Consider the following 24,226-nt stretch of genomic DNA (forward strand, 5'->3'; position numbering starts at 1 on the left):
TTTGATAAAGTATTACATATTATACAACCACCAATTCAGACACTATAAGTCATGAATTATGATATTGTTTAAATGATCGATTATTTCAACATTAAAAACTCATAAAAGTATCAATATCACATATTTTGCTTATTCTATATAAAATACAGACTATACATGTTTTCTATTTTCAATAATAAAAAATTGTTATAGCATAGACAATTGGAATGTTGGTATATTACGCGTACGCCACCCATTTTAACTACAATTGTATTACTTATAAGTTATTAGTTATAGCTAATAAGTAATAATAAGCCACTCGATTAAATTTAGATTTTTATTTATCAATATTCTAGTAAGTATGTTAGCTCTGAAATATGAAATAAAACAATTATTAAATAATACAAATTATAAAAATCATCATTCAACAAAATTAAAAACGTAAACAATTTCAACGATTAAAAGTAATTAAGTTATTAATAATCAAAAATATATTTTCTAAACATTTTTTAGTTAATGTATGTTTATCATTTGATTAATTATACCAAATATGTTCTTGAACTGGATATAACTATATAGTACATTAGTACATAATATTATAAACAACTTTTGATAAAAATGCACTTATTGTCACATTGACCTCTACAAAACCCCTATATCAACAATACAATTAAAATTTATGCAAACATAATGATAACCAGAATAAAAACGGGTTTAATAAGAATTTTGATTTCGGCAAGCACGAGCTAATTGTGTTATTTGATGCCAACTGTACATTGTATAACTTTAAACAAAATGTATGTATATATATGTTAAAAACAGTAATATACAATTTAACATTATTTTATTCAAATAGCATTAGTTTCTATTTGTTTTTTTTTTTAATAATAATTAGTTTACTAATAAATAATAACATATTATAAAGTAGGAAAAACTTTTTGATTTTAAAACTATATAAAAATATTTATTTAAATTAATATCCGTTCCCTAGTAATCACTTCACACTTGCAATATGTACTTTGGAAAGTAATATTGATTACTAATTTGGTGCTAAACTATTACTATTAATAAAAGTAGATTATTTTGGAATCCAAATAGAGGTTTTTTTTTTAAATAATATTTATTTATATGACTAAGTAGTTGAATAAATTGCTACGGCTATCTTTTCTTAGTCTGATAATGCATTCATTTAATAAAAAAACATGATATATTTAAGTAAATGACAACTAAACTGTGTTCTATATTTTACCTACTATTTTAAAACCATATATTTTTAATAAAATTATAGATAATTATATTATAAATTATGTACCTTACATATTATTATTTATAAGCGTGTAGTCTATGTATTAATACTCAATAGTAATTTTAATTAATTAAATTTTCACTATAAGCATAATAGGTATATATTACATTTAATAAAACAATGAACGTATATTACCTGATAAAGAACGTAAAACTATAACAGATGGTTTTATTTTCTGCAAAAAAAAAAAAAAATATCTAATTTAAAACATAATATTTTAAATAAAACCAAATTAAAATATATTTTGAATACTTGAAAACAAAAACCGTATGTATTCAACAAAAAATAGAAATTATTTTGATAACAATTTGTTAGTCAAACTAAATAAAGTCAATTAAAATATAATTTAAATAATTTAATAATAATACTGATTACTTAAGAATACTAAGAAAACAACTTTAAATTTGTTTACTTGACTATTTTATTTTTTTAAATTTATTCTAATATGAATTATTAAGATATGTTAATCATATGGTGTTGAAATCCCGAAATGAATATAAAATAAAATTATTATTATTTATTCAACAAATGGATAGTAAATTCGATAGTGGTCAAATTAAAATGTGATTTACAAATTTTATATGATAACGTTATAAATTAATATGATTTAAAAAATATTATATTATTAAAAAAATTAATGTACCTATATTAATAATAATAATTTATTAGTAATCCAGATAATCACAGTAATAAATACAATGTAATAGCTCAACTCACCACTGAGGATATTCTTTTATCGATGATGTTTGGAGTACTGATAAAAGAAAATTAAACATTTTTACATTTTATTTCCTAATATTTTATTCTGAGATATAGTAAAAAACTTTACGTTTGAAAAATAAATATAATAATAAAAATATATAGATATATGCTATATGTATAGGTATAAATAAAATAATACAAACTATAAGTTGTTTAAGTTATTAATTTACTATAGTTTAATAGATTGTTTATATATAATATAAAATTGACAGTTATTAATTTGAATTCAAGCTTTATTTAATAAGTATAAACTTACTTGTGAAAAAAAAATTGGCTTAATTTTAACGTTGAGATAGAAAGAATATATTATTTCAAATTATTTTTTGATGAGTATTATAATATATTGGTTTTAAATTAATTAAATTCAATGTTAATATGATTGATGTCGTATGGAAATTATACCAAAAGCCACCTTAATAAAGATAATTTGTTTGATTTGTCGCTACACAAATAAATAAATATATATTAATATAATACTATACCTACCGATTTGACTTTGATAAATATTTGATATTATTATATGGGTTTTGTCAATTAATATGAATAATACTGTATAATATGCTGAAAAATATATATGTTCGTCAGTGTATAGCAACCATTTTATGAGGCATTATTATCATGATGGACTAGAGGTCTATACACTGCATATTTGTAACACGCACACGAAACTACTTTGAAAATGAGCTTTATAGATTTTGATTTTTAAAATGTTTATTCAATTAACCAAATATCCTCACGATCGACAAACATAAAATAAAATACAACGACTTTGTTGAAAAGAAACAACACAGCAATAGAGTTTATGCTTCAGGATAACAGCAATAGTATGGTTTACATTTATAAGATTACAATATATACTATAATTTATCGTAGTTTATACTTCATAGTAATTTGATTGAGAAAATATTATTTAAAAAAAAAATAATAATAAAAATATAACTTACAAAAATCCATAGACTCTCAGATTTTGTCATTTTACTTAAACGATGTGTGTTGAAAAACGAAATTTTTAAATAGGGAGCTTTTTGAAAGATGAGTAAGCTCTTTGCAGTGAAGAAATGTAGATTTTCGTATCGTTATATATATATATTTTTATTAAACTAATAAAGGATTTTTCAATTTAAATAACAAAAGTATAACTATTTTTAAATCAACACGTTTTAACTTTTAAGAGTATGTAGTTAAAATCTTTCTTAGGAATCCATCGCGTTTTTCATATTAATATCTAATTAAGCTCAATTATATTTAAATTTAACAAAAGAGTTAATTATTTTGATCTTTAAACATAATATTTTTAAGGATTTTAAAACAATAATCGACTATATTTAAAAAAAAATCCTAACCTAACCTTAAGATTTCTAAAAATATTTGCACCTCCTGAAAATGAAGGCTGACTTCGCCTATTATTAGAAATTACTGATAAAATGGAATATGTGTTACATTATATATTTTACATTCCTCTTTATGTTTTACTTGAATATCAAATAATAAATAATGTACATATAATGCTGTATTTGTTTTATAGAACATGTTTTATTTTATTATCATGTTTTTCAAAAAGACGTAAAATTACTAAGTACCCATCACTTTTGATAGTTTCTTTGAGAAACCACGTTCTGAGCGTAATAAAAAACTGCCAAATATTAGTGAAAAAAGAATATAATTAAGTAGAATTTAACCCAATTACATTTCAGATTCATTTTTTGAATATGATGATTTATTATTGTATTCAAATTTAATATTACAACATTCCACTACAAAAATACAGTACCGATGTAAGCGAAGTGAGACGAGTGCCCAATATCCATCACTATACCTATGCATCATTCTGCCAGGTTTATTTTGTATTACATTTCCTTTTGTACCTTAAATTTCAGCTTGATTATTATATGAGTCTTTCAGTCAAATTTATTATTTAGATTATAAATTTCCTACTCGAGTATATATGGGGTGTGTAAAATGGAAATATTTTTAAAACACAAAAGATCCAATTAAGTCAGAAAACAGCTACACCATCCAAAGTATTTAAAAAAGACACGAATCATGTAGAAATTATATTTTAATTTCCTTGTGTTCTATATTACATCACCAGTCTAATCAACAAACCATAAAGTTGCGAACGGCAAACACCACCGCTGTCAAAACAAAACAGGAAATAATCTTTGTCTAAAAAAAATATTTATACTATACGTTTAGTTGTCCAGAGACGATGATTGACGTCTAGACTTTTAAATTCTGTCATTTATATGATAATTTTGTTTGAATTTGAATCCGTGGATCCGTCACTAGAGGGATCTGAACATTCGCTTTTTCTTTAGATGCAGTCAATCGATAACATGCTATTTGTTTTGAAAAATGTACTAGAATAATCTGGTCCACCGGTGGTTAAATAGATGGTCATAACTCATAATATAATACGTATGTTATTACGCTAGTCTCCCTCTTCGAGCACGAAATTATCTGATATTCGATATATTAGGATCAGTGGATTTATAAATCATGATAATTTACTATTTCTACTAGGGCAAAGGTTTGACGATGAACGAATTATATACTAGTAGTTAAACATTAAAATATTGTCATGTAGAGATTCGAGATATCGACGCTATACGATACAACCCGTCACGCTGCACCATATCCAAAGAATATTATATAATCGAGATCATAATGTTATGCGTCATACTTTTAAGGCGTCATCAGCCTTCACAACTCCACTATAACTGTGTAGAAAGATCATTATCTGAAATAATATGCGTAAAAAATCGTGACGTAAAAAAAATTGAATAAAAGGAAAATGCTTCGCATTATTATTATTAATAATATAAATTAATTTTAAATAAAAAAAATCTTGTTATTTCAAAACTACATGAATGCGTGGTTATTTTTAAGAACTGTTAATATATTATGTTAAACGTGTGTAAAACACAGAAGGTAAAATTTTCATTGGTGTTATTATTATTATGATCTCATAATAAATTGGAAATTATTTCCTACACAGATTTTTAATTTTATCGTTTGAAATATTATATTTTATATTTAAGTACTATCGTAGTATCAGTATCGTATACCATAATTAAAATGTTTACTCAGATATGTCAAACACTAGCAGTGTTTGGTAAATCTAAAGGAACATTTAGAATAAAATAAATCATCCAATTTTGAAAACAATTATGAGTTGAGACATTTGACCATTTGAGTAATATTAATATTTTTTTAAATAAATGATGGAACACCTCGAAAAATACCTCATTACCATTAATTAAATGTTTAATTAAATAATGAGTACATTATGCAAAATAACAAATTCTCATTATCGTAATGAATCTTAATATAAATTTACTAAAATAATAAATACATTATCAGAATTAAAAACTACGGAGACAGCTGCAGAACGTCAACAAATTAAAGGAGTATAAAAACCATTCAAATCACAATAGAATTTAGCAAACACCCTATTGCAGTAATAAATATTAAACAATGAAATTCAATCCTAACACAATAGAAGTATTTATCTAATTTTCACGGATAATATAACATAAAACAAAGAGGAGAGAATTATTGAACTTTTATAGTCTTCATTATGATGTAAAAATATTTATTTTTTATATAATAACATACATTTTAATATATTTCGAAACAATTGGGGCTCACTATACAGATTACGTTTACGTGGTGAAAATCTTTTCAAGCTTTTCTTACCTTTTTTTGTGATATGTCATTATCATCTGTCATGTGTAAATTAAATGTCAGATATATTGTTTAAGTACTTTCCTCGCCAAAAGTTACTTTATAATATTATTGAAAGTGCAATATAAATGATATGATAATAATTCAAACAATATGTGTCTTGTATGTCATTAATTACTAGATCATTTGGGTCACCTAGTAAATTATTATAGTCAATGGCGCTACTTAATACAATAACACCGTTAAGGTAATAAGCACGGCCGCGAATTAGTAACCATTGGGTTTCAGGTGGTTGGGTGGTGGGACTGTGTACACGAAAAAGGTAGTTTAATAGCCACGACAAACCCGTATAAACAAAATTTAAAATCTAGCGTGCCGTAATAAAAAATATTATAATAACTTACAGTATAGCAAGTTTAATAGTCAATTTTTACCCACTTACCAGGAGTTAGATTATGCTAAACAATATATAACACTCCCTAGGTATACACTTGTTAGAAGCATTAAAATAATTTAATGAAAAATTAAAATATATCATTAAAATATATTTTCCAATAAGTATTTAAATATAAAAACAAATACACTCAAAGTATTTTGTTTTTTAAGTTTGTGTGCTATATTAGCGTCTTTATTCTTATAGGTCTAGAGACTTGGTATAAACACAAATAAAATATAAAAATTAGTATTTTAAACGAATTTAAAATACAAAACAAATTATCTATTTAAATACTTAATAAAAACCAACTACCTACGCCTATACAGCCAAATTTATTTAAAAAAATTTATATCATCTACAACCAATTAGTAAACACAATTTATAAAATATCTTCTTACTCCTAAATCTTTATTATTACATAATACATAATAGTCCACGAGCCAGGTAAAACTAAGCAGTAACGTTAGTTTAGGTTATAAATGTATTATATTAAGATAATTTAGTTTCTGAGTGATGGTTTTATATACCATAATAATATAAGATTATAAGAGAGAGAGAGAAAGAGAGAGAGAGAGAGAGAGAGAGTTTGAGTGATTGGTTTCGATTCGGAGAAACATTTTAAAATTATTGGCTGCAGCAGATAATCTAGCAGACTAATATTATAGTAAATCTACGAGATTCGAAGACTTGCCTAGCGGAAAATATTTATAGATATTAGATACTAAACTTGTAGTTTGTGGATTCAGAACATAAATACCAAACAAGCCCAATTGGGTAAAATCAGTGGCGTAGCCATGTGGGGGAGGCAATGGACCAGCCCCCCCGGCTATATCAACTTAATATAAAAATGAACAGTTATTGTTAATTGTTAATTATGTTTTTTTAGTATTTTGGGTTTGCCTCCACCCATTTTAAAATCCTGACTACGCCACGGGATAAAATACTTTTAGCTAAAATGTACGATAACTCATTTAATCCTATTCGTTTGTACTCACACGCGAACATATACAATATAATATTATCATTTATTATACAAAATCTATCAAACGTCACACTTGCATGGATTTCTTTCGGAAGATATGCTAAAATATACATGAAGAGTTATTATATCTGTCGTAGTATACCACAATAAAAACTTACAACAATTGGAAAATATTTTAATGGAAAATGGTAGTTTTAAGGAGTAAACATTTAAATAGTATGGTATTTAAATACGTTATTAGACACTTGAAAATGTTCTACCGATTTATAAATTGGTATATTATATTTGTTATTCTGTTTTAATAATTTTATTATTATTTTCATAATAAATCTGAGACAATGTACTTTTGAGTTAATATTTTAATACTTATTGCGTCATAAAAATAAATAAAACATTTTTTTTTTTAAAAAATAATATTTTTATAGCATTAACATTATTCTTTCATAGTACAAGTAACAAGCCACAAGATAAATATAGGAATTTGTAGTATCCAGTTTAATATTTACAAAAAAAAGCAAATTCAATGAATGGTAAATTGGTAAATAATATTATAATAAACTAATATATATATATATAAATAATAAATATATTATATATAACTTTTGTATTGACTGTTTTGCGTAAAATTTGTTTTTCTTTTATATATTTACTTATGTCTAATAAGGTTTTAGGAAGGTTCATGACTAATATTAAAACACTTTGAAAATAACAAATTAATTTTCTAAAGCTTCATCTAAATCTTGTTTATAGATAGGTATTTACTAGTTCTTAACTTTTTCCACCTTCATGTATATTTGTATATGTTATCACTATTGATTGTAAGATATCCATACTAATATTAATCGTATTACTATTACTTATTTTATAATAAATTAGATATTATAAAAGCAATACTAGAATGCTGCTACTAAGTAATGTAAGTAAAAATGTAATTACTGCAATATCAATATACAGGCATGCAGTACTACATTGTACACGATCTATCTAATTGACGATTATATTAAAATTTATAGTAACGAATTAGTGCAGAATGATACAACAATACATTATTATCGTATTTTGAGTATTTTGATTATTATTATTGTTATTCCAAATTGATAGAAATACAGTGTCTGTAGTCTAATTAGCTATACCTATACGGTTCAAAATAAACAACGTGCATCGGGCACGGTCATCGTAGACCGGAGCAATATTCCGTGGTTTAGATTAACATGTAAAAAGAATCAATATTACATGATTAAATTATAATTTCCTATTACAAATTCGAAAATATAGTCACCTTAAAAATGTTTTCACTCCCTAATACCAGTGTTGACTATAGCCTACCGAACAACCCCTTAATACGGTCCTGTATATAGGTACTATTAATTGTTCAGCGCCCATAAAGCAACGTTATGAAACTGTCAAAATTAAATAAACATTTTAACATATTGAATTTTTAATTTTCTTTTTAAACATTAACGATCAAATATCAAATTAATATTTTGGTAAAATAAATATATTTATTAAAAATCTAAAAACTAGATAGAATATTATTAAACACTATACATATAGTATAACAAATTAAATATAATAAATGTACACAATTTATGTTTAGATAGACGACCTAATGGAATTAGTAACACAAATAGTTGTGTTAAAAGTTTTTTTTATCATAAATCATACTATTAGATTTTCAAGCGTTGCTAATGCAATAGTTAAATATTAAGACTTAAAACAGAAGTTCTAAACAAATTTATTATCCATAGAAATTAGAATAATTACGTAGTATATAATATTTGTGTTTTTAAGATTTTCCATTGTGATTAACTAAAATTATTTTTTTTAACTTTATACTAAACATAATATACAGTATAACTATTAAATACGTAGAATTAAATGTTTTGCTTAATTTTATCAAAATTAAATAATAATATATAGGTAACGTCTTATATTTACATAAACATATAAATGGATAATATTTTAATTCTTAAAATAAATGAAATATTTGATTTAAAATACATAAGACTAAAAACTAAAATAATATTCATAATGCAATATTCATTATGCGCCAAGCATTATTTAAATAAAATCGAATATTATACAAATACACAACACGCTTAAGCATATTATAATTGTTAATCCTCGTAATAAACCATGAATAGTATAAGAATTATTACTAAAAATAGGTATTCGGCTTAAATAAAAACTAATTTATTGATTTTCGTGATAAGACACCAAACCAATTCTCGAAAATGAATGACCACAATTATTCAGAACTCATTAACCATTTTGGAATGCATTTGTGGCATGTGCAGCAGCCCACAGACATCAACGAAATAAGGTTGGCAAATGGGTACCACTTTGGTGAACTTTAGGTGTAGAGTGGTTCACTATTATAGGTGTGTTAAATTTGAATTCAATGATATATTATCGTTCTACTAAAAATGATTTTAAGCGGAAACGGTCCATTAACCTTTATCAACTTAAATAACTCAAAATGTAATAACATTTTTCTGTAAATACCTTAAGGGCAGTAAAAATAGATTCATAATGTAAATAAATAATATCTTAAAATAAACCAAAAATACCATTCTATACAGCAAAATTCGTAATAATATATTATACGTAAAAGTTTTAAGTTCTCACGAATAATGTTTTTAAAATATAACATCGTTATTATTGTTATTAATCGTTTATATAAATAATTTCATCCAAATTTGAAATTAAAATGTCCAAACAAAATAATTGTCTATATACGTCTTCTCGTGCTTATAAATTACTTAAAAATATGCATAAAATATAAAATGGTAACATAAACATTTGGTGAAATTTTCAAGTACCTATCTTTTAATAATCTGTTATTTTTGAATTACATAAAAAAAAAATCGATTTTATCAAAAATAGGATTTACGTAAAAATTCCCGTGGTTTTTTGTGTTTTTCTCGATTAAAAATAAATACCGAGAGTAATTAATTGTTTCCTCTAAAGTACAAACTAGATCAAACTTCTTATCCATAACCACCATAAAAGTTGAAAATGTAATTACCGACTACCTACTTATCGTGTATACGCAATACACAAAAAAATACACATCATAGTAAATAAAATCAATATATTTATAGCTCCGCTAAAAATCTAAAACATTAATATACCTTATAAAAATGTATATGATCTATTTGTCAGATAAATTGTTAATAAATTGTTATTCTCATTTTAATTATTTTATTATACATCAAAGCAAATGTATATATGAGTATATATCGTCTGTTTAAAATTTAAATAGAAAGTTGCAATTTATTTGTTTAATTTATACATAAAAAAATAACATTTTATTAATAAAAACAAACTATTTATCATTGCATAAACTTAGTTTGAATTCATACGAAAATAATATATTATACGGAAGCTTTAAGCAAGCTGGATATTATGACAAATATCAATCGTTTATACATTAGTGAAAATGTATTGAATTTTTCCTATTTTAATAATACATACATTGACTTTTTTCAAACAATATTTTCTTATAGCGTCCATTAACAATACGATAGCAAGTCTTCCACTTTAACTGTATTATAATATTGTTGTACTCGTAGAGAAATAATAGCAACGCAATTCCTCTCCCCGATACATTTTATGCAAATGTGTTGTGTATAAATAAGAGTTATTGTTTAATATTTTTATCATCAAATAGGTAAAGGTATATTTTTCTGAATAAGTTGTTAATTGAACCAAAAATATTATACACTCACGAACTAATTGTAAAAATTAAAATTAACAACAATAAATCGTAAAACCTAACCTAATGGTGTGGTTGTGGTTTAATGAGGAGATTTCCGTATTTTATTCATCATGCAAGAAAAAAAATTCTCAAACGCAGCTTGACCGCAGTCACGCCGCCACGAATATGGGACCCCTCCGGTGTGCATGTTAATATGTTATACGAATTTAAATTCAGATTTTGTATAAACATACTTGTTTCTGGGTCATTTAAATACGTAAACACATAAAACATATACTAATAAAATAAATTTGACATTTGTCGTTGAACATTAATCATAAAAATCAAAACTAACGATTCATTATTTACTTTTTTTAATATTATTACTTACCTAAATATATGTACCGATTATAATTATTTATGTAGAAAAAATAAACGGTTAATACATTAAATACATTTGACGGTAGTCATGCATTTTATCGCAACCGTTTCACTCAGTGTTAGTGAAACAAAGTAATTAGGTAATAATTACTAATTATACTATATAATATTATTTTTATATCACGTTTACGTGTTAATTGGGACTGGGCATTTTGAAAATCAGAATTAAATGTGCTGGATTGAATATCTGACAAGATTAATTCGCATTATGTAAATTAAAGCTCGTCGTTGTATATTTGAGATATTAATTTTAATTGAAACTCCGACATTGGTGTTTTAACTTTTTAACGTCAATTGACTTCAACTTGTCCAATTTGAGGAGATACAGTACAATTACTTCAAAAAAATGTCTGTTGTAAATATTAATTTAAAGTTGTTTCAACTATAATAACCATTGTTTCTCGTTAGCTTAAATTTATTATTTTATATATTTTGTCTTGTGCCTTACAAAAAATGCTTTTACGTGAATAAATATTAACTAAAAAAAAAAAATGCATAAACGCCTAAAAGGTTAATATACTGTTACCTATATAGAGTTATGAGCGACCGACATGCCAGTAGATAGATACTATAGATACTGCAACGGTTATTAAAGCTATCATGTTTAAACTTAATGTAAAATACAAGGTGATCTATTGTATTTACGTTTGTTATTACGAAAATTTTGACTTTTGAGTAAATATTTTATTTACATACCTAGTTGTTATCATTGCAAAGTAACATTATTGAAAAAAATTATATTTTTACAATTACTTCAGTGTTTTAATTGTTTTAAAAATAATATACATTTTCAACTTAATACTCTGAAGCTGAATAATATACTTTAGACCTTTTGAGTATTTCGATACATGAAAATCAAATTTTGAGTGAGTAGTCAATTAGTTTGGTTATTAGGTTATATGTTATAATATTATGTGGAATGTGGATATATTTGTGTATACAAATAAGGTCTAACTCAGACTAACTATAAGTAATAGGTATGTACTCAAAATATTGTAATATTTTATTTATGGTTGTTTAACGTACAGTAATTTAGTCAAAAATGTCTTAGGCGATTGTAGAAACTGTTTATGATGATAATATGGTTAGTAAATATTACCGTCATATAATAAATTTGCTGAGATAAAACAAAGACGAATAAATTAAAAATCAAACGAAGCAACATAATACAACTGTAATACATAAACACATTACATAGGACCTACGCAAAAAAATTAATGCATAACATAATGTTGATATTATGGAAAAAATATTATTATATTTATAATAAAACACTTTAATTCATTGTTATTATCAAACTATACTGTTTATATATAGTATTTGAATAGTAGAGTGAAGTAAAGAAATCAAAACTAATTAAAGCAATATTCGTTAAAAAAAAATTTTAAGAAATTTTTAATCGGATAACACCATAATATCTTCAATTTCTTTCATATTTTATGGCCAAAAAAATAAATAATGTGTTCCAAAACAATGTTAGTGTAATTACAAATAAGTAACAATTTGGTAGTTTAACTTTTGATAAATATATACCGAGGAGAATATGTTTCTTACGGAGTAATTGAAAATGTTGATTATAAAATACGGTATTTTAAATACCTAGTTATAATTTTTTGACTTCCTATCATAAAAACTTTATGGGAGCATAAAAATATAATATTTCGAACACAGAATTACTGAACACATTTCATGCGTACAACGAATAATTTCAACTCGCTCACAAACACGCCACTTCCTCACTGGACGGTGCTAGTACGCAGTATAGGTATATAACAATAATATATATAATAATAATACGTAATATTGGCTATTTTTTACCGTCGACTGTGACGTTCTCATCGCGTCCGCCGGGCAGTACGATGTTTGATGTCATTTAGTGGAAGAACGAGCTACGACACGACCGGTTCGTTTCACGCGGACCATATACGATGGTGATGAACTAAAACGATATTGCTGTAGGTGCCAACTAAAAAGTGGAAAAATAAAATGTAAAACAACAACAACACAACTGTGATGACGAACGCCGCCCGCCCGGTCGTCGTCGGTGTATAAAGCGCGCGCGAACCCTATCACGGCCGGCCCCAACGCGCGTTTGGGTGCGTGCGGTCGCGTGCACACCGGTACTACGACTACCACTCGGGCTCGGCGACCGCGGCGGCGTCTCGGTTTAGGCCACAACCGTCGGCGTAGACCGTACGCGCCGCGCCGTCACACATCCACACACGGGCGCCGCCGTCGCCGTCCGACCGTCGAAAACCGAAAAAATCGATCCGCCGTCGTCGTAGGTATAGTCGTTGCGTATCGTAGTCGCAGTCGTCATCGTCGTCGTCGTCCACGATAATTATATTCAACGCGTGTATTTAACCCTCGTGTACCGTGTTGGTATAATATGAATAATATAATATACTCGAAATACTACCGCCTATTGGGTAATTTTTGATATTTTTTTGCTCGACGTGATTGGGGGAAGGGGGACAGGTACGTACACGATCTACCTACGTTATCATTCGTGGATACTCCGCTGCAAGGTTGATTCGACCCACGCGGTCGTGGCTTCGAATTTATCGACATCTTTTAAATGTCGCGAATATTTATAGGCTCTCGTTTAGATCTAGCATTATTTGTGTTTTTATGTCCCCGTGATTCGATCTCCGTGCGTTATATTTTATTATATTATCCTTCTTTGAATCGTTTCTATACAAACAAACAAATTGAAATATATTGGCAATCGCGTTTTTATTGTAGAAAGTTGCGTTAATATCAAGGGAATTCGATTCCGTCCGTATTTTCTACTAAAATATAGTACCTATTATCTTATGTCAAGGTTACCTGATATATTATATTATATAGTGACGCGCGTGTACCCAGTTTTCTAGTCATCAGATAATAATTCTGAAAATATATTTGAATTCGTAATTTAATTTACTTGAAAACGACTTTTCCACTTTTTGAAATTTAACTCCTAAACCCTTTAAAATTAAATTAATTTTAATTTTTTAAATGTTAATGAATAATAATATCGAAGAGAAAAAATTAATTAAAAATTTAATGAAATTATCATTGATTCAATTTCATGACTAACTAAAAAATAGGTATACAATAGTTACAATTGTCAAAAAATTAAAACTTTCAACCAAAAAAAAAAAAAGTTATATTCATATGTAGTGCGCTATTTACATGATGCACGTGCACGCGTGTGGGAATTATTTCTTACGTTATTTCTTTTACGTAAACATTAAAGTGGCACTACGACTTCATATACTAATGATCACATCTTACTACGTACATATTTACACGAGTACACGACCCGTATCCACGCACATATAGAAAATTGTCTGTGTTGAGTTCCTTAAAAACGGTCGGGACATCGGGACCGTGTTCACCAAGATCTATAAAGAAGACTTCTTTATAGATCTTGCGTGTTCACAGCTATGTCATCTCAAAAAGTTGCAATCGACCGAATTCTGGAAATTTACAACGGTCAACGGTTAATCAGAATACGATAAAAGGCACACGCGAGTAGACGACGTATCTAGTTGTAAACCTAGTTTTATTTACAGTAAATAAAACAAATGTGGTACACGGACCCCCCTTAGGGACTAGAAGTAGGTATAGAAATCCTAGAGTATATCCGAGGATATACCATTAAATATTATAGTAATATTACTAATTAGTAAAAATATAGTCATCATTTTGTGAGATTAGATGCGGGGTAAATATTATCTTTATTGTATATAATAATTAATTGTATACGTATTTTATAAAACACTAGCTGTTCCGGTGCATTTAATTTCTCGAACAAATTGCATTCTGATTTGGTGTTTATATGATATTTCCGACATATCAACTTAAAAAGCTGTCCCGCTCGGTGTTACCCGTGAAATTTTTTTTGATCATTTAAAAATTATTTTCACTCGAGAGTCAGATTAAATGTTTTTTAAAAAAGTTTTCAAAGTTTCCATAGATTTTCTAATCCTTCTTTGTAAATTATATTACTCGTTTTTGGTTTTTATGATCTAAGACAGTGTCGGCTTGGCATATAAAAAGCCTTGGTCGCGATTTTCCTTTGAGCCTCAAACCTCAATCTTTTTTTTTCATTTACTATGAACAAGATTGTTTATAGGGTAGTTGATTAAATTAATGTATATCCTCCGCCAGCCGGAATGTTAAAAATAAAGAAAATAAATTAAATAAAAAACGACTATAATTGTATAATTTAAGTGAATACTTTATAGGCCATATGGGGGCCCTCACACATGGACATTGTAGTACTTGTACTGGTTACGATTTGCCCGACAATTTTGTTGTACCTACCTATAGAAAACTAAAAAAAAAAGCTCAGGGCTTCGGTCCCGTTTGCTTAAATAATTGCCAATTATTTAAAAATAATAATAACTTTTATTGTTAATTAACTTATAGAATAGGAAATGGGCTTAAAACCTTCTCCGTCTGAATAAACAGATAGGCCATGGCCCAGCAGTTGGCACAGGCCGCAGTTCCGCCCATGATCTTTGCATTTTGGTTTTAGTATGTACCTATAAAAGTTCACTGGCAAATCGTTAATTTTTTTAAATACATTTTTATAATCATTATTTTAAAATTAAATGAAAACATTTAAGTTAAAACAATATTAACAATTGTCTAGTAAAGTTGTATTAAGCTATACTTCGCCAAGAAAAGTTTTACTATTTTTTGTATTAAATTTAAATTTTATTTTCCTAGACAGATGGCGCCACTAATTTATTTATATTTTATTGTTCAATATTCTTTAATCCTTAGACGGAGTTGGCCGTTGGGTGTTGGGTACATAAAACTAAACTTGAAACTTACTCCGTAGTCCGTAGTATGCACTTTCATTTAAAATTTGAAAAATGATCCAATATCATTGGCATTTAAAATTCACACATATGTAATTTAAGACACATTCATGTTAACATTTCCTACAACCAGATTGCAGCGGTGTATTATATTGGATTCAATTGTGAGTCTACTAAGTCTAATCCCGTAGCGAGCACTGCCCGAACGCGAGGGACCTATTAATAAATGACGGTTTGCCACTATAGTTTAACTGGACATCCACTTCTGGTGGATGAGGGTTTGGGGCAATGTGTGGTTGATGGTTGTCCACCAAGTGCCATGTGGATCGCGAAAACTCTTCTCTTCGGGGTCGGCCATTATCGAAATTGTAATCAACTATAGGGGTCGACTTGTAGGTACGGTGGTGGGTCTAATCTATTCATAGACCCACCCAAAAATTCATTAAAATTGGTCCAACCATTTAAGAGTTCAGTGGCATATACATGACACATGTATAGAATAATCATATTATATAAATTATAAGATAATAATATATATTATTATTATATACTTTTATGTATATAGCCATATAGGTAGGATCCAAGTACTAACCAATAATCATAAGACACATTCTATATAGATATTAGGTATTTTTTCACTTTTTTCTTTTACATAATAAATTGATAATCTTCTTGACAATTATAAAAGACTATTTATTTTGGTTAAAAAAATTAAAATTGTATACCTTACTTCATAAAAATGAGCATCGTTTCAGTAGATATCTGTACAATGATCTTATGAACTTATAAACTGTTAATTAATGAGAACATTTTAAATTATTAACTGTAGTTTTTATGAATTGCATACTCATTTTAATAAACTTTTAACAATACAATTATTTAGCATTAAATAATAATAAAATATATACCTACAATATATCTTTAATAGGTAGTGAACAATATGAATATAAAACAGTAGCCCTTGGTCAAAAAATGGCTGAAACCATTAGAGACCACTGACAAAAATTAAATATTAATACAAATCTTTGTTTAAACTAAAGAATACAGATTCTTAAAAAATAAAGTTAATTTTAGTATAAAACAAAATACAAATTTAAGTTATAACAACCTTGTTTATCAATTTACTAATACTTATATTATTATTAATTAAATACAATTCACTAATTTAATACACATAATACACATTTTTAGGAGGTTGTTTAATTTGTTGCTTTTATTTGCATACTTGTTTATTATATTTGGGTTCATATTTCCAAAAAATAGTATTTTATTTTGTTCACTAGAAAAATAAGCCCAAATTCTCTGTATAATAGAAGTGTACACAGTTTTAGGTTTTAAATTTCAAAAAAAAAAAGACATATTATTGGCTGACTATTCTATTATAATAAATTATTGAAAGTTTGGAACTGACTTTCAGATATATTTCTTATTTTGAAAAATAATTACAAATTTTAGAAACTAAAAAAGCTGATTGTATTTTATTAAAATGTTCAAATTTAACAAATTATATTCCTGATATTAATAAATGCTTATAATTAATTATAAAAATATGACTGACATGTGAACATATTTTAAGTGATTAGAAAATAATGTTAGTGATTCTGTGGTTGCTACAAAAATTAAAATCTTTGTTCTTTTTCATTTTTATAATAAATAATGATGTTTTTCAAATAAAACTAAATTTGTTAGATATTTCTTGGAAATATGAACATGATTTTTACACTATACATAACAATTCCAGTAGACTAGAAAGTAATTCTCAGTTTAATACTCTAATATTGGTAATATTTTTACAATAATCTTTATGAATTATAAAAAAATTGTTTTATGATTAATTAACATCCTTAAATGCAATTTTGTGACATTGAACTAATTCAAATATTCAGAAATGGAAACTGATGAGGAACATCATAATCAGATAAGTATTGCTGTGAAGAATTAGGAGACAAATCTACACCATCATTTAAGCTACATACTAGAGATGTTTCAATAGGAGGATGAATTCCAGGAAAACATGAATTTTCTTCACATTCTATCTTATAATTTGATGCTGAGGCTACTTGAAGTACACTTTCTGCTATATCGACACTACTTAAATCTAAGTTATCAGGATACGCCATTAATGAATATGATACAGTGTCTTCTAATCTAAGGTGGTTGATATTTTTTTGTTTCAACCTCTGTATTTCTTTTTCTTCATTCATGACTGCCAATGGAGACGAACGGCTAATATCTTCCACAAAGCGTTTTATTTTGATAGAGTCAGTAAATACTTGATTGTGAATGTTGATTTGATGACGACGTAAATTTGATGCAAATTTAAATATACGTTTACAATGACACACATATTTTTTGGTTTCAGAATGATTTTTCATATGCCTTGTTAAAATGGATTTTAATTTAAAATTATCACCACATACATTGCAAACAAAATTCTTTTCTTCATTGTGTATAGCAATTTGATGGTCTTGCAAAGCCTGTTTACGATAAAAACAAGCACCACAGTGTTCACAAACATAATTTCTAACTTGCATATGCGAATCTTTGTGCCTTTTATAATTGTTCGCATACTGAAAACTCCGTCCACACAAATTACAAATATAATTATTGTATTGTTTAAAATGTACTTGTTTCATGTGTGATGCCAGATTAAATTTATAATAAAATATTCTAGGACAATGAGCACAATAAAATGGATTATCAGCTTTATTAGTTGAGTGAATTACCGTTTTCATATGGCGTTTATAATATTTTTTTTTCTCAAACGACTTTTTACACTCGATACATTCATAAACAACACCTTAAAACAAATATTATAATTTATAATTAAAACAATAAATTTGATAAGTTGTAAAATTAAGAACATGATAAACAAGTGCAAATTGGTCTATGTGTATTAATAAAAGACAGACTATGTCTTCTAACAGTCTGTTATATACATAATATATTTATAATATAGTATAATTATTAAGAGGATAGCAGCACACTATTTATTTTATTTTCCATCTCTGATCCACAAGCTAGTAAGCAACATTGAAAATTTGCCAGATTTGGGTCCAGCAAAACCAATTATGTGATGTTACTTGTTAGCTTAAATATTAAAATTCTAACCCATCATTAAACTTAAAGATAAGAACATTATCCAAATTATCACACTAAATATAAATATTGTAAAAAAAATGTCAAGGTATAAGCACAAATAGTGTTTTCAACATTAAATGTTTTAATAGATCAATTCACTCTAAAATTAAAGCTAAGTAATGATACAAAATTAGTACTTCTCCTGAATGTAAATTTGCCATGTTGCTCATAAGTCATAGGCAAAAGAGAAAAAAAATGTGCCGACTTCCTTATTCTTAAAGTTAATATTATTTTGAAACTTTAATATAATTTCATCAATATACCATTTACTAGATACTCAGATTTACAAATAATTTATTACAAAAATTGAAAATAATACCTGTGGTTGACTGTTTATTTTTAGAATAGTTGTCGATCGGTGGTATTGAAATACACAATTTCAAATGTTTGTTCAACTTTTTGGAATTTGCAAATTGTGCATTGCAATTGAAGCAACAGTATGCATCGTGCCTCTATAAATGGTTGTGGTAAAATAATTAATTATATTTATCAATTTAAACATGTTTAATGATAAAAAATCTTACTTGTAAATGTAATTTATACTGTTGGTTTCGGGTAAAAACTTCCCCACACTTATGACATATGAAACCGTCACCATGCTTAATTGTTTTTACATGATCAGCAAGTTCTTGTTTGCTATCAAATGGCTGTCCGCAATCGAGACATATAGTACCCGTGTTTTTGTGTACAGTCTTGTAATGCAAGTGCAGTGAGCGTTTTTGAACAAACGTTTTCATACAGTACTTACAATCCAACACAATTGGGTCCAATTTAGATCCATGGGTTGTAGACATATGAGTGACCAACATTTTACGGCTGTTGCAAGATAATCCACAAACACGACAAATGTTCCGTAAATGACCGTCAACATGCAGATCATAATGTCGACGATTCGTGAATGTTTTTTCACAATGATCACAACCGTAATTCTCAGGCATTGTTATGGAGCACAATTCAGACTTTTGGATAAGTAATTACTAGGTACTTACTTACCTTTAATCTATGTTACTAACTACTATTATTATTAATATTTACTATTACCAAAATTAAAAGACGAACACCAACAGTTGATTTATTATTGGTAGATATACTAATATAGTATTATCTAATATGGATATTTTAATGTAAAAATCGAGATAAGTATTAAACAATATTAAATTTAATATTTATCAATTATCATTGGCAATTAATATTAAGAAATTACAATTTTGTAATTAATGTTAATATTACTTTAAATACTATAGTCAATGTTACTTATAACATAATAAGTACCTACTTTGCAAACGAAAATTTATTATTAGTGAATGTTGAGAATACAATCGCAGAATATGTTAAATACAATGTGATACAATTGCGCCAATTTGATAAAAAAAATCAATATTGTGATAACTACTGTTAAAAAGTATCACGGATGTCAAATAGTCATAGACCTTATACTAGTATAAGGTCTATGCAAATAGTATAATATAAATACTTCAATCGATATTCTAAATTTTCTAAACAATCATTCAATATAATTTTTCCAGTGTATATTATTCTTACATATTATAAACCTTGCGTTTAGCATATTACTTTGTGATTCACGTTATATTATAGTATTACAGTTTATTGTATAACATTTAAACATTAAACGTATTGACAATGTTATCACAGGAGTACAACTGAACACGAACTAGTAGTATTATGAAAATAAAAAATAACTAGTCTGGTATTATTATGATAAAAAATATCGACTATGATATAATTATTGTACATGTGAAATTAAATAAACACAGTTAACTGATAACCGTAGGTTATCATAATAATTATAATAATATTGTTATCTGAATCGTAATAAATATTTAATTATATAAAATTTTAATAATAATCTGAGTAATCATACTAGTAAGTTGTAGAGTATAGTTCCGATTGTTCCGAATGTGTACTCGATCGATTCGATCGTTTTATGTTATCTATTATTGTTAAATTATTAGAGAGAGGTAAGATGTCCATTCAATTTTATTTCATAAAAATAAATAATATTATATTATAATAAGTTTTACTTACAAGGATTTGGATTGTTGTTGTAATGTCTCGTGCCAACACGGTTTTAATTTTCGGTCATTGACGATCCGACCCGCCCGAGTGGTAGAGTTGGTCCACTACGCTGGCTGCCTTGTGTCTGTTGGAGTTTTGCTCACATTAAAGAAAACATGGCCACATAAATATGACTGAAATCACCATACCTAAATACGGGCTGGTGCAGGATGTCAAGCCACACTATGTGTACACGATCAAGGTGCTGTCAGACGGCTACCAGGAGTGTGTGGAAAAACGGTATAGCGCTTTTCACGCGTTTCATAGAGAAGTATAAGACCCGACTAGACTATTGTCGTGTAGTCACTATATTGTATTTTTTGTTTGTCTTATAGCTGAGGAAATCTATATCTACACCGCCATTTCCATCAAAACGTATACGATGCTCACAGCCAAAAGTCCTTGAACAAAGAAGGGCTGGTTTGGAGAGGTATTTACAGACAGTTTTCAAAATCGAAGGTGGATATAAACAGGTCATGGAATTCCTCGGGCTAAAGTATCAGCCAAGGTATGCTTTTTAACTTTGCCCCCATATTTAAGGAACATAAATATAAACATTTATAATATTGCTACTGTAATTTACAACATTGTATCTTATTGTTTAGCCATAAAATAGATGTTAAGTATCAGCGTCCAGTGTTTCACATGATAAGTGAACATATTCCATCTAAAAACAGACATGAAAAACGTTTATGTTTACCAGACATAATCACAGATGGTGTTCTTAAAGCTTTGTATGGTTAGTATTTAACTCCTGAGAAATAGTGATATATTTAGGTACCTTTTGTACCTAGATTTTTTTATTATTTATATAGATAAACATTTAAAATCAAACTTATTTTTAGTATTTTTATTATATTTTATTCATGTAACATTGTTTATTTTAGAAAAAATATGACCATAATTATTATTTTAATATAGTACCTACACAATTAATAAATGTGTTTAATTATAACACTTTTCTAGCTTTATCTATAATCCTCATAAACTCTGTAAGGTTCACTTGTCCATCTCCATCTTCATCTGCAGCGTTTAACATATTGATGATTTCCTCATCAGATACTTTTTCCCCTAGTATATCGGCAACATTCTTTAGATTGTTAAAATCTATTTTGCCTGTATCATCCTCATCAATTAATTGAAAAGCTTTAATCAAATCAATCTTAACATCTCTTTTCTGTAATATTTTACGCATTTCTTCAATGAATACTTTCTTTTTTATATAACCTTTTTGGTCTTTTTCAATTTTAGATAGTAACTGTATGTATTGATCTCTAGGAAGTTCCAATCCCAATGCCTTTATTGCAAATTTAAAATCTCTTGTGCTAATTTCCATTTGCCCATTTGTGTCCATTAAATCAAATGCTTCATTGATTTCAATATCCTTAAAAGAATAATAATAAAAAAAAAAATTAACCTAACAAAATGTAAATGGACTTTAGATAATTATAAACCTGGTTATCCATAAATCTTTCAGTTCCCTATTTGTTTTTCAGTATTGATCAATTGTCTCTAAAGAATGTAATTATTATTATTATTATTTATTATTTTAGAATTTCAAAATATGTAGGTATTTAAAACATTAAACTAATTATTTACTAAGACATTTATATTCTCTATGGCAACGATTAATTTTATTTTTTTACAATTAAAAATAAAATATGTAATGTGTATTAAGAAAATACCACTAAAAACACATTATACATTTAAAAAATTCATTAAACTATTGAAATCACATGTATGAAATATAAAATACTTGGATTACAAAATAATCATTTTTGTAATGTTTAGCTTAAATATATTTTTTAAATATTCCAAAAATTAAAAATGTATTATACTTTTAAAACAATGAATAAAAGGTTAAAATCCAGTTCCGTTAGTTCATTCATACTATTTATTGACGATTTATATTTTTTGTAAGTACTTATAAATTACCTACAAACCAGGCAACACGTGTAAACAGAACATTCAACCTTAATGATGTTATATAATTAATTGGTATATAATATTGATAATTAAATCTTACAAACTACAATTGATGAAGCCATGAAGATGTAAATCAATTTATATCAAAGTAATAATAAATATGATTTCTTCAATAATCATTAATCAAATACAATATTTAAATTTAATAATTAATACCAAGTGTAGTATCAATGTTTACACACATTGTTACATATATTTCAATTTATGACCATGGAAGTATAGAAAAATACTACTCTCGTATTTGGAAGCTATGTATGTGTTAAGTAAACTAGACATAAGTTATCTATTTCCAGGGCTTAAAACCGTTCCCAATAAAGTCGGTAATCGGCTCCGGTAGGAGGCGAACATTTTTTAAAACCGGTAACCGGTTATCGTTCAATTTTGATATTATGGTAACCGATAACCGTTTCTTTAAAGATATCTCAAACAATATGCTAACCGTTAATCGTTTATAAGATTTTTGGTAATCGGTTACTTGTTAAAACCGGTTTTAAAAAATCATATTTTTTAAAACAGTTTATTTAAGTGATTCGTGGGTTGTTAACATAACTATATTATTATTACAAAACCAAAAACTTTAATTTGGTCGATTTCACTCAATTTCAATATTTTTTTTTTTAAACTTCTTTAAAGTTTAAATCATATGATCAAGATAATGGTGATCTTAAGAAATCAAAAAATTAAATAGCATAAAAAATTGTTATTGTTATAATTTTTGTATATACAACTGTAAAAATCCGAAATTAAACATGATTATTTTCCAAGATAACACTAAGAGTGATACATTGACACATAACTTTTTGGTTATATTGTATATAATATACATTATACTCAATATAGTACCCCGAAACCTAGGGTGTACAGATCGAGCATTCTACGCTATCCGTCGGTCCGACCCTTGGAACAAACACTA

General features: G+C 26.8%; 4 protein-coding genes across 8 annotated transcripts in view; 1 reads left to right on the forward strand and 3 right to left on the reverse strand.

Annotated features, from left to right (window-relative positions):
- The window catches only part of LOC132923042 (multiple C2 and transmembrane domain-containing protein), a 56,600-nt gene extending 43,091 nt beyond the window's left edge, over nucleotides 1–13,509 (reverse strand). For 3 of the 5 annotated variants that reach the window (XR_009661093.1, XM_060986857.1, XM_060986867.1), the window contains exons 1-2: nucleotides 13,112–13,509; nucleotides 1,421–1,460 (exon numbers count right to left, since the gene is read on the reverse strand). Coding sequence is in view for 4 of the 5 variants with exons in the window: in XM_060986857.1 (XP_060842840.1) it covers nucleotides 1,421–1,460; nucleotides 13,112–13,132 (61 nt within the window). In the remaining variant the exon portion in view is untranslated. The remainder of the gene's footprint in view (nucleotides 1–1,420; nucleotides 1,461–13,111) is intronic. The other 2 variants (XM_060986841.1, XM_060986850.1) reach the window with 2 other exon arrangements.
- A 3,270-nt stretch (nucleotides 13,510–16,779) lies between these two features.
- On the reverse strand, nucleotides 16,780–20,906 carry LOC132932301 (gastrula zinc finger protein XlCGF46.1-like). The gene is made up of 3 exons (XM_060998611.1): nucleotides 19,776–20,906; nucleotides 19,571–19,703; nucleotides 16,780–18,910 (listed from the first exon to the last, which is right to left on the reverse strand). The coding sequence occupies exons 1-3, from the start codon at nucleotides 20,187–20,189 to the stop codon at nucleotides 17,985–17,987; spliced, it is 1,473 nt and encodes a 490-aa protein (XP_060854594.1). The 5' UTR covers nucleotides 20,190–20,906; the 3' UTR covers nucleotides 16,780–17,984.
- A 150-nt stretch (nucleotides 20,907–21,056) lies between these two features.
- LOC132932302 (sorting nexin-24-like) lies at nucleotides 21,057–22,284 on the forward strand. Its single transcript, XM_060998612.1, has 4 exons — nucleotides 21,057–21,230; nucleotides 21,301–21,598; nucleotides 21,663–21,835; nucleotides 21,933–22,284. The coding sequence occupies exons 2-4, from the start codon at nucleotides 21,458–21,460 to the stop codon at nucleotides 22,069–22,071; spliced, it is 453 nt and encodes a 150-aa protein (XP_060854595.1). The 5' UTR covers nucleotides 21,057–21,230; nucleotides 21,301–21,457; the 3' UTR covers nucleotides 22,072–22,284.
- On the reverse strand, nucleotides 22,277–22,902 carry LOC132932303 (uncharacterized). The gene has a single exon (XM_060998614.1). The coding sequence runs from the start codon at nucleotides 22,679–22,681 to the stop codon at nucleotides 22,277–22,279; it is 405 nt and encodes a 134-aa protein (XP_060854597.1). The 5' UTR covers nucleotides 22,682–22,902.
- Nucleotides 22,903–24,226: the final 1,324 nt, after the last annotated feature.

Source organism: Rhopalosiphum padi, chromosome 1 (genome assembly GCF_020882245.1).
Source record: "Rhopalosiphum padi isolate XX-2018 chromosome 1, ASM2088224v1, whole genome shotgun sequence".
Lineage (NCBI taxonomy): Eukaryota > Metazoa > Arthropoda > Insecta > Hemiptera > Aphididae > Rhopalosiphum > Rhopalosiphum padi.

Bases quoted from the DNA above. Each gene is read 5' to 3' on its own strand.
- LOC132932301 (XM_060998611.1), bottom strand. From the start codon at position 20,189: ATGCCTGAGAATTACGGTTGTGATCATTGTGAAAAAACATTCACGAAT. The intron at 19,704-19,775 runs GTAAGATTTTTT...AACCATTTATAG, and splicing joins AGTATAAATTACATTTACAA to AGGCACGATGCATACTGTTG. The intron at 18,911-19,570 runs GTATTATTTTCA...ATTTGTTTTAAG, and splicing joins AAATAAACAGTCAACCACAG to GTGTTGTTTATGAATGTATC.
- LOC132932302 (XM_060998612.1), top strand. From the start codon at position 21,458: ATGACTGAAATCACCATACCTAAATACGGGCTGGTGCAGGATGTCAAG. The intron at 21,599-21,662 runs GTATAAGACCCG...TTTGTCTTATAG, and splicing joins TTCACGCGTTTCATAGAGAA to CTGAGGAAATCTATATCTAC. The intron at 21,836-21,932 runs GTATGCTTTTTA...CTTATTGTTTAG, and splicing joins GGGCTAAAGTATCAGCCAAG to CCATAAAATAGATGTTAAGT.
- LOC132932303 (XM_060998614.1), bottom strand. From the start codon at position 22,681: ATGGACACAAATGGGCAAATGGAAATTAGCACAAGAGATTTTAAATTT.